Here is a 12,154-nt window from a genome sequence, read left to right as displayed (position 1 = left end):
TATTTTTTTATATACATACAGTGGCAACTATTTTTACCAACAAAGAAAATACGATATTAAAAAATTCTCAGAACTTTATGAGAAGAAAATAAACAATTTTTGTCTCTTGCTGTTTTTTTTATAAAGTTGATAATATTTGAATAAAACATTATTGAAAACCAATTGTATACAATTTTATAAATTTGTACATATAATTTTGTACAATTATTAATTTTGCCTTAACAGAAAGCAGCAGACAAGAAAAAGAGCGGTATATTATAATTTAAAATATTAAACAAATTACATATTACAAATTTTTAACATTTATAAATTTCCATGAAATTAATAAAGTAATTGTTGATTCTATTCTATTTTAATAAATGAATGTTACATTATAATGTAATTATAATTAACTAAAAGATAATTATGAAATCAATAATAAAGTGATTGTTGAGTGACATGAAATTAATAAAGTAATTGTTGATTCTATTCTATTTTAATAAATGGATGTTACATTATAATGTAATTATAATTAATTAAAAGATAATTATAAGTAATTAAATTTTAAGTCAACATAAGATATCACTCAGCTCATTTGGCTCATAGTGGATTAAAACATAAAGCTGTGAGAATCGACCTACATCGATGGAGCGTCTGCTACGTTAAACCTCTAATCAATTGGCATAAATATGGAGCAATAGAATAAAGGAAAAGTGTCAATTTACCATTGCAAATTCGTTATATACGCACGCGAGTTTAGCACATTCTTTACGAATTGATTGCTCTTAATTATTGCATTGAGGTCAAATGCAGCTTGAACTTAACTTACTGAAGGTTGAAGCACTCGGATATCCTCGCACTTCGCTATTTACGCCTTTGACCGTTTTACATTGTTGAACCAGATGATTGATCTCAAATAAGCGCGCGAGGACAAAGTCTATATTCTTACAAAATTCGTATTTAACGGCGCACCTCTTCAAGTTAAAAAATATTGTAATTAAATGCATCTCGAATTATGACAGAAATTATTATTAAGAAATAATTGTAATTTGCTTAATATATAAAATTATTTAATTTATTTATGGTATTGTACAAGGCACCGCTGTATTACAGTTTTAATATGCAAATAACTCAATAATATAACACAGACATCTGACTTTATACGGCGGAAGCGTTTTCTATTCTAAGGTCATGATCGCGACAGAAATATCCGGGAAAAAGGAAATCATTATCTAATTTCGCAGAGATTGCAGCAAAGACAACGCATTCTGTCTGCGTGCAGACATACTGCGCTGTTAAATTTTGTAATTGTATTATAATGCGATTAAAATAACTGAGTTAAGAACAGAGTTAAAATAATTGATCAAAATATTTAGATTTGACATCCCTAATAAATTCATATTCAATTTTTTTAATATTATTATATTATAATTGATTCTCATTCTTTAATATTTTAACTGAATCTATGTTAATTCAATTATCTTCTTAAAAATTTTTTTATGCAAAGCAAATTTTTTGATGGATTCCTTTAAATCATAGACTGACTTACCTATATAGTTCCAATCAACTTTTAGCAATTGCTGGCATAGATTGTAATTTCTTCCGTAGTTTGCAGTTTCTTACACCTATAATAGAAACCAGAAAAAATACCTTAGGTGATAATATAACTCATTGTTAGTTACATTAGCATGTTTATAAATAACTATTTCATTAAAATTCTTTAAAATGCAAACACATGATTATTAGTACGATCTTTTAAAAATAAAAATAATAATTTTTATAAAATGCAGAAAATATAAGATATTATGTAAAAGCAAATTATGTAGAGCAGTATCTCAAGAAGTAAGACATCAATAATAATGCTGCTTGTAAATCATTGATATAATTAACGTAAAAATTAATTAGAAAAGTAATAATATTGATAATGACATAATAATAGTACAATAACAATGTGAATAAAAATGAATCGTAATATATGTATAAAGAAGGAAAAAACTAATATACTTATATACGATTGTTATTATATATGATTTGTTAACAGGAATATTCGCCTAAATATACGTTAAATATACGCGAGTTAGTCGTTTAAGTATTACAATCAGTCCTCCTAATTTTTACTTCCTCAGTGCATGAGGGGATCTAGCGAGTTATATAGCTTCATGCTTGATACAATATGACTGGAATATACCTTGTCGATTCTCTAATTTTAAGCTGACAGAAGAGAGTTTCCTCTGCCAAAACTATCTTAACAAGTATTATGCTATTTTGGAAGCATGAGAAATGAGGACACAGATATATGTATACAGAAAGAAATTTATTTCGTATTTTTATGTTTATTATAGATAAGGCAAAAATATTTTTGAGATTATAATTCTATTATAAAAATATTTTTTCATATATAATTCATATATAAATCATATTATAATTGTTTATCTTCGAATCGTTTGTAAAATTGATATACTGATTAAATAAAATAAATTTATTATCAAGTTAGTAATAATACAATACAATAAATTTTAATCAATTTTTTTTTGTTTTTTAACAAGTAATGGCTGCTTTTAAATTTACATTAAAAAAGGATGTTTTTAAAAAATTTTATTATCCTTTAATTTTTAGAAAGATTAAAATTTTTTTTGTAATAACGCAAATTTGAAATGTATGTAATGTAAAAAATTTAAATATTTTTTACAATGTAAAAATAAATGTAATAATATAAATTCTCTCTTGTTTTATGTTTATGTTTATTACAATTTTAAGTGATATTTAGTGACAAAAAATTACACTAATTTAAAAGATTTCTGTTTCACAATACCTAAATGATGATTCTTGTGTACTTTATTTTATATACTTTATTTTATATAATGAAAGAAATATTGTAAATTATTTAAGTTTATAGAAGTTTTTCACAAAAATAAAGTTCTTGATTTCTCAAAATCAATAGGCAACGGATTCTTTTTCAGCTAAAAATACATAAAAATTTAGATATTAAAATCTTATGACATAAATCTTATGACATAAAGTATAATTCTGTTATCCAATAATCAATAGATATTAAATCGTATAATTAATAGATATAATTAATAATACAAAATTGCTACAATTTTCTGCTACAAATAATTTTTGAGAAAACGATTTTATCTTTAATGGGAATGTTCAGGAAATAAATGGGAAAGAAGCATCAAATTATCTTGATTTGAGAAATAAAGTTTGAAACAAAAATTGTACATAGTATTAACGCTGATAATGATTCAGTTTAAAATGATGCGTATTACGATATAGTTAAACTATATCGAGACTCGCAGTCAGTACTCTTCCATCCGTTTAATCATTCAATCTGTTGAATTCTGTATCGCTGACGCGCACCGTTAAATTTACCCGCAAATTGGCGATGCAAATTGGATAAAAAAGTTGATAAATGTGCCAGTCTAGCGTATAACAAGATGAACTATTAAGATGCGAATAGACAAACCAATTAAAATAAATATTTTCTAATTTGTTACATTATTTTCCAATATATGGATGGAATATTTCTTAACAGAATTCAAATAAATTGCTGCCATGAAAAATAAAAATAAAATATTGTACAAAATGTAATATCGCAATATTTTATGTATATAAGTTTAAATAAAATAAGATTTCGTTCCACTAATATATTATTTTAGAAAAAAATAGTTTTTGCAATAAATTTTAGAACAAGGCATAGTTTAAATTATTTTCTCTGATAAGTGCCTTAAAGTACTCGACGTAAATGTAATATTGTCGCTAAATGGTGACAAAGTCTTTTCGTACAATTAGAAAACCTGTTATTGCCATTTGCCGACTTAACGGATCACTAATGCAACGCAATATCAATTGAATCGGATAAATGGTTCAACTATTGCGTAACAGTTCTTTTATCGAGCTTAATAGTTATCATTTCATTGCTTACAGCGTTAAAATAAGAGTTCTATTCATTAGAATTTTAGAACAATTGTTCTGACTTGGTGACAGGTGCAGCAATCTTAAAAAATAGGAATCGGGTTTTTGTCATTAATAATTGAATTTAATTAAGCTAGTATAATGTAAATCACTTAAATCACATTCATTTATTTTTATGAGAATGCGACACAATTATAATTAATTATTGCTCATAGAAAAAAAACAAATAAATATAAAAAAAATTAATCAAATTATTACATTTTAATTTCTACTTATAAGTTATTTCTCTTTCTACAAATTTATTTTCTTATCAAGAAGTTAACTCTATCATCAAAATTACCAAGGAATTGATATATTTTTATTTTATGTTTACGATTTTTAAACATATTTTGAAATTGCTTTATGATTTCGTGTTGAACAAGTATTTTATATAAATTGATGTAAAACAAAGCTGATTAGAAATCAGTGTGTAAAAATTTTAGAACATTGGTTTTCAAATGTTCAAGTATTAGAAATACATTACATCAAGAAATTAATTATTATTGATTATTATAAGTAACATTATTAATAAATAAAATAATAATTTATGAAAAGAACGACATCAATTTCACAAATAATTTCTTTCGCACAATATACAATAATGTTGTTTACAATAAAATTTAAGTTGTTAAAAATAAAAAATAATTTAGTTTACAATTAAAAATAATCATTTAATTCAATCATTATAACAAATTCTTAGGATTAACTAATGGCTTTCTATGACCGATTGAATGCCACTGAAAGAAGATTTAACGCGTTGTTAGGCCAATTGTTGAGTGCATTATCATTGATAATAGGGATCGTTGGTTGGCAGGAGAATCGTAATAGATAATATCGTTATTTTAAAGTTTAATTACGATCAACAAGTACCTGATTAAAACTAAAAAATGGATTAAAAATGAATTAATTATAATAATTTTTAAAGAAATATTTTAAGAAAAAAAATAATTAAGGAGAAAAAAACAATAAAGTTTATTTCGCGATCAGAAGATTATGAAGACGGACTGTTGCCAAAGCATTTCAATCGATATTCGATTCGACATAGACGGAGCGACTTACCGGGTTAAATGCATCCGTAAACGCGACTACAACCCCCGGATGTAATCCGACTCTATATGAAAGTAACTGCCCCGCGAGTATTAATACGTCAGCGACCGACCGAGGTTGTCTCGTAACTGCCCCGAACCACTTCAATTTCTGTCGTGGTATACGCATTCAGTATAGCTTGTCACGTGATGCGGTCAGTTAAAACGGCATCCCGTAAGTGCACGCGAGCAGAGATTTAGGCACCGTAATTCTGTGTCTACGTCGCACAAAGGTAATTCAAAAGAAATGTGAGAATAGCGCGATCAATCTTTGTCGATCAATTTTGTGCGATTTAAATTTTTATTTTGTAATGACAGATTTGTTTTGGCAATCTGATATTCGTTTCATTGACATTGCTTGGAAAAACGATTTATTACTAAATAATATCTATGATGATTTAACAAAAAGAGCGACAAAGAATTTTTAGTAAATGTATAAATAAAAGTGGAAAGCGCCCTTTTTAACAGTAGTAAAAAATAAAGTTAAGCTTTAACTGTGATATTGATACAAATTTTTTAATATGAGGAATATAGTGTTGTATTAATGATAAACAATGAGGGAAAATTATTCGGTATGCACATACACATGCATGTGTTGGTAGCGTGCAGAAAATGTGGAGATTTATGACAAATACTCTAAAGAGCAATAATAGCGACTGTGACAGGAGAGGCTCAAGCTCTATTAAGAGAAGCACTTCCAGTATCTATTATTGTAGTATATTATAATTGAAAGTTACAAATATTCCTTCACATTTATAAATTATTACAATATTAATCTTGATTTTTCATACAATTTTCTTTTGTATATCGTTTAAATTAAAAGAAAAGGAAAGAGAAATGAGATGATGATCTTTGAAGAAATCATTCTTTATCATATTAAACAAGAGATGTTATGATATAAACATTGTTATGATAAATATTTTCTTGTTTGTTTTTTTGTTGCTTTGCTTGCCGGGATAAAATCAATATTTAAAATGATTTTAGTCATCTTTTGCATAAATCGATAAGTAGTTGATTTATATCTGTACTTTATCATATTTCCACAGATGTCAACATTTATCTTTATAATTTACAAGCGCTCGAGAAATGTGTTACATAATTAAAAAGTATTTCCGTGACGATAAAACATGGTCCGTGACTGCTAAGATATTTGTATAATCCGTTTTTTTTTGTATAACTAATAAAAAGTTTGAAAAAAATTATGATGGATGAAATTCTTAGTGTGCATTGGAGGGCGGAGTAACGAGAAAGTATTCGGAGGCTGCGCTGATAAAATTAGAGTTCGAAACCGTTAGAGAGAGTAAATAGATAGATTAGATGAGGTTTGTAAACGCGTTTTGTAAAATACATGTTAAAAGAAAAAAGTACAATTCGTATCAAAATTAAACACTGTCATTTTTCTCAATTTATTTAAATAACGTTCCCTTGTTTTAGAAGTATAATTTAAGTATAATTTAAAAACGTGTCTTTTGAATTATGATCATGATTGAGTTAAGTAAACATATTAATCCTATTAATCATCAAAAGTGAATTAATTTAACTTTATTAAAAATCATCAAAATTGTCACATCATTAAAAAAGATAGTTTGTAAGTGTTATGAAATAAAAATGATAAAAATTGAAAACAACATTAAATTATGTTAATTAATTAATAATAACATTTAACTATGTTAATTATGTTAAGAATACATTTTTTGTCGATATTATTTGATCGTAATCAATAATTTTTTGTCAAATTGAAAAATGATGCATTTTCTCTTTTTTTAAAAAAATTTAATAATTTTTTTAGTTGTGCCACTTTTAAAGTGAGAAAGTGATATGTTCTATTTTTCTTCAAGGGGAAAAACTTATTTTTAATGAAATTATTTATTGTTAATTCTAAGATGCAAAGACTAAAAGTAATTAATCAACTGGATTGTAGCAAAAAAAAATTTGGCGTGTCCAGCTATCCTATTTTATTGTAATTCTTAACAACAGTATCGATATCATTACAATATCGTTGCACAAATATTTTATATGGTAAAAAAGCTGCGCAACGATATTGACATTGTCGTTGAAAGTTACAGAATAGGGCCCCAAGTCGCATTAATTTTCTGTGAATGTTATCACAATGCAGTATTTGCATTATGGAAATATAAAAATAATGGACATATTAATGACATATAGTATATGTGAGACATAAAAATATATCTATAAAATAAACATGATGTAAATTTATATATAGAAATAATACGTAATACAATATTGATAATATTTGGATGTATTGGGTTATCCGGAAAGTTCATGCCGCAAAAGATTTAAATTTAATAAATGTATACTAAAATTTAAATCTTCTGCGTTTCAATTTTCCTTCAAAATCGGTACGAACTTTCCGGCTAACCCAATAGAATCATTGAAGATAACAAATTTGCAATATTAGTAAACAATTATTAACATTTCTTTCTTATCAAATTATTGCTTTTATGTATTACATATATCTGCAGAGATATTGTATGTAATAATCTTTTTGTTCACTCGTATTGTAAATAATTTGATCAGATATTAGTCCTGCAATGTTGCATTTTAATATATCTCGCCGCGAGCACGCTGTTTTTTTATAATTCAGTTTATTTTAATCATTTTCAGTTTTTTAATCATTTTCATTTTAGTTACTTTAATCATTTTCAATTCATCTTATGACTCTAGAATTAATAGATTTTCTTACAAATAAGCTTTTTCGAGATCCTTTTTTAAATAATGAAATAAATACTTGGTTAATTGCTTTTATTTCATATCCATTTTTAGGAAGGATGTAATATTATTTAATACCTTTTTTTATGTGATATATATTTTTTCTTTTTTTAAGTTTTTCTAATTATTGTATGTTATAAAATTATAGTGATAGAATTGATTTTCAGATTGTGTTATTAAAAAGATTTAATTATTCGATTCAATGTATCTTGCTAATAAGATAATTGAGATATATAACGATTGTAAACAAATCGATGTTGTATTTATACTGTTTATATAACAGTTACTTATTATATATGTTGTAAATCTTGATTTATAAACTCCGATCTATTAATATCGTCTTAACAAAAATATATTTGATATAAAGAAAATAACGAAAGATGTTTGATGAATATTTTTATAAATCACGTCGAGATTCGTTTGATATTTTTCGATGGACTATATTATTAATAGTTTTTCTTTTAGAGTGTTAGCGTTATATAAGATTTAAATTAATGTTATGATATTTAAATTCTTTTCGTCTAATAAAGATTTACTTTTTAAAGTAAACGAAGAATTAAAAGGAGTCAAAAAGATTCAATTTTACTGAATTTGTTTAAAATTTTAATCTTTTAATTTAAATAGCAAAATAAAAGAAAATTTTGACAATACTTATTCAAATTTCACTTAGCAGCTTTTTTTCTTTGCAATGTTATAATATTTTCTTAACGCAATATTTTAATTGGGGCTTACTTTCAATAACTTCGAAGATTTCAAATTTTCAAACAATTTGAATTTTTTCAAAGTTAACTCCAAACCTTCAATGTTTGTAAGATGCTTTGAAGTTTAAATACTTCTAAGCTCGAAGTATTTTAAACTTCGAAGGTTTGGAATTAATTTTAAAAATTCGAATTCTGTCAAAGATTCGAATCTTTGAAGTTGTAAAAAATAATAGTTCTAAACTTTAATCTCTTAATATTTAAATCCCTTTTGTTTAAGGATTTATTTTATAAAACAGACGAAATATTAGAAGAAATGAGAAATTGATTAGTTATTCTTCGACCGTTATTCTTTGTTTACAAGAATTTAATTTCCAGATTCTTTTAAAAGCGGTTTATTTGCTTTATCTGCCATTACTAAAATTCATTTAATGATTTAAAATCGAAAATAGATTTCACAATAAACTTATGACTTTGAATCCTTATTAAGAAAAAGGACCAAGTGGGATTATATAATTCTGGCGCACTGTATTCCCCAATGTATTTTCCTATCCTTGATTTAAATGATTTTTCCTATGCATGTATAATGAAATTTAATTGTAAACTTATATTATTTTTAAACTATTCAACAACTATCGAAATAATTAAATTCAATTGATATTTTTTAGTAAACCGTGAAATTGTGAATTAAAAATATTAATAATTTAATACTTATTTTTTATATTTAAATATCATCAAATGTTAAATTAGAATTATGTCATATGTAATCTTATTTTATGCAATTTTCAGACTTTGATAAACAATTAAAGCTGCATCTTTGAATAAATCGACGTGGTAAAAATCAACAACTTTTCAAGATTTTAATAGATAATTTGCTGCAACACCTTTTTTTTCTTTGTTACCGCACTATCTGAAAAAAGTGTAATGAATAAAAAAGAAACTCACTCACCAAACTACGTTTGGGTCCTATCACAAGTCTCTTCTTGAAATGAGGTCTAAACACTCATATACGAAGAAATTGTACATAAATAATGTACAGAATTTGCTTTAAAAAAAAAAGACGAATAATGTAGCCTGGAGAATGCTTTAATCGTTATTATATTACTAGCTATACTAACTATAGTTGATACTTCTAATCTAAACGCAAAGAGACGATGCTCTAATGAAGCCGCAATCCTGTAACTTATGTTGAAGTTTTTTTGTCTGTCACTCACCATGGACGAGGGTGACACTATATCGTAGGCTACGATGTGTAAACTAAATTATAATGGAGACGACGAAAGAGCGCAAGGCGAATTTTCGTGCGTGTGGATGTGCGCCCCCTGGCAGCACCCCCGACGTGAACTGCGCATTCGGCCAAGTATGAGGGGTTGCTTTGAACAACGAGAAAATGCCGCGGCAACCACGGCGCTTTTCACTGTCCGAGAATTAAGGTCGGATTCTCTTTAGGTCAGAGAGGATAACTACCCTCTTCGCGATCCATACGACGACAGTGTCCAGCGACGTCTAGCGGTGGGTGAAATGAAAGGTTCATCAGACTTGCGCATGAGTACTGGCTTAATCAAGGTAAACTGATTGAAAGTAAAAGTTACATACCAGATCGGTAAAATCAGAGAAATTCAATTTCTCGGAAACTTGAAGTAACTACAGTATTACTTATCTATTAGATAAAAATATTAAAGAAAAGAATTATTTGGGTAATAATAATAAATATTAACAGTATTTTCACAACAAGTTTTTTTAAATAGTAACAGTTCTTTTAAAAATTAAAGCAAATATTCTGCCGATGATCTATAATTAAAAAATATTTATTATCTTTTTGAAAGCAAAATTTAACATTTAATATTTGATATTTGTATTGAAGATATTTTTATACAAAGTCTTTATACAAAAATTTCATAAAGTTTTTTATTCATTCATAATTTTATCACAACTTTCTTAAATCTTGAATGTATACTAAATAAAATAATATATTCTACATATGATATTTCATTAAGTATATCATGCTATCCAAATATGAAGCAATTATAAAAATAATTCGCAAAACCACAGAAAAAAATCTTTGATTATCTTTGTGATGTACAATATAAAAGTAATATTATAAATATATTTAGTTATTTTTAGAAAAATGGAACGGTTCTTTGCCTCCATTTCAGGCAGGAAGATAATATCAATTTGTTAATAATCAATGTTGATCGTCTGAAAATCTATATAAAACACAAACAAAGATAATAAATTGGCATTGAATGTACTCGTTCTTTTAGACAATGATCTGTTTTTACATTGGAATATCGATTCGTTTTATATAATGCTATAATTCGTCGCACAATAATAACACAGGCCCAAAAAAAAATAATCTTGTGCTGAAGTGAAGAGCCAGCTATTCTTATATATTTTAAGTCGCTGAATCTGACATCATAATAGGACCATCCAGGGTAAATTTTCAATCTAGAGCGAAAAAATGATCCATTTTTCCCATTTTTGACCCATTTTTTTTCGTATTCAGCGACTTAAAATACATAAGAATAGCTGAGTCTCCACTCCAGCAGAGTACTTTTTTTGTAGGTCTGTGTAATGTATCTACAGTATTTTATATGTATTTTTATATGTATTTTTCTATCGTTTTAAAATATAAAAAAAACAACATTCAGAGATGTTTCTGTAATTAAATGACATAATTGTTACGACAATAACTAATTCAGAAGTCGCCCACGCCGAAGAAGAATACAGAAGCAAAAGGGGCGGCAGTATGAAAATAAAATACTTTTATTTATAATAAAAGTAAAACCTTTTTACATATTTATACATATATATACTATATATATTGCTGTACCGTCATTGACGCTGATGAGAGTCAAAACTCGTCGTGTCGTTGTACAGTCCATATTTTCACTCGCAGTCTTGTGTATCACGCATAAAAAAAAACCAACGAATGCATTTAGGAACTTTATCTCATTCCCGACGAATCGAAACCGTAGTGTGATACGAGCCATAAGAAGTTAACGTTATTTCAGTCCGTCGGCTTCAATGCCTCTGCGCGTTGTATTTTTAGTTGCACTCACTTTTAACAATGATCAACTTTAACTACGTATCACGTCGTCGTCTTTTCTCGCGAAGAAAGATTCCTGTTCACTTCCGTCTTTTCTTCTGTCACTTCACCACCCCACAGTTTTGTCGCACAATTTTTTAAATATTTCATGATGAGAACTTCTTGATGATTTCGCGAAGACTCGTGTAGGTACCTACAATCAGGCCTAAGGTCCCGATCAGTATCAGACATGTATTCTTCGCCACCATAATCTTCCTTTCGGTGGGTCCCAACACTTTCCAGAAGGCGCAGAGTTGTATGATTGCTGGGAAAGCCAGTCCCAGGCCCGATAGACAAAACGCGCCGAACAGCGATATGAAGAGATCCAATTCCGGGATCGAGATCGCCAGAGTGACTAAAATGTATCAACAAATTGAACGGGATTATACAGATAAATTTTCTTTTTTTCTATATCAGAGATATACTCTGTGTGTGTGTGTGTGTGTGTGTGTGTGTGTGTGTGTGTGTGTGTGTGTGTGTGTGTGTGTGTGTGTGTGTGTGTGCGTCGCGCGCGCGCGCGCGCGCGCGCCACACGTAGGTAGGGTAGTACTAATACTTCTTTACCTTTACGTTAGTTTAGTTTTAGTAGTAATATTAGTTAATTAATAATTAACTTA

The 12,154-nt window shown here is 27.4% G+C and overlaps 1 protein-coding gene across 1 annotated transcript in view; it reads right to left on the bottom strand.

Annotated features, from left to right (window-relative positions):
- Positions 1-11,644: 11,644 nt before the first annotated feature.
- The window catches only part of LOC105623085 (proton-coupled amino acid transporter 1-like), a 25,036-nt gene continuing 24,526 nt past the window's right edge, over positions 11,645-12,154 (bottom strand). Inside the window, exon 8 of the mRNA XM_012204486.1 lies at positions 11,645-11,892. Within this exon, the coding sequence (XP_012059876.1) occupies positions 11,645-11,892 (248 nt within the window). The remainder of the gene's footprint in view (positions 11,893-12,154) is intronic.

The sequence above is a fragment of the Atta cephalotes genome (genome assembly GCF_000143395.1).
Source record: "Atta cephalotes unplaced genomic scaffold scaffold00052, whole genome shotgun sequence".
Lineage (NCBI taxonomy): Eukaryota > Metazoa > Arthropoda > Insecta > Hymenoptera > Formicidae > Atta > Atta cephalotes.
Note: the sequence above shows the minus strand (reverse complement) of the source record. Positions and strands in the feature narration are given on the sequence as shown.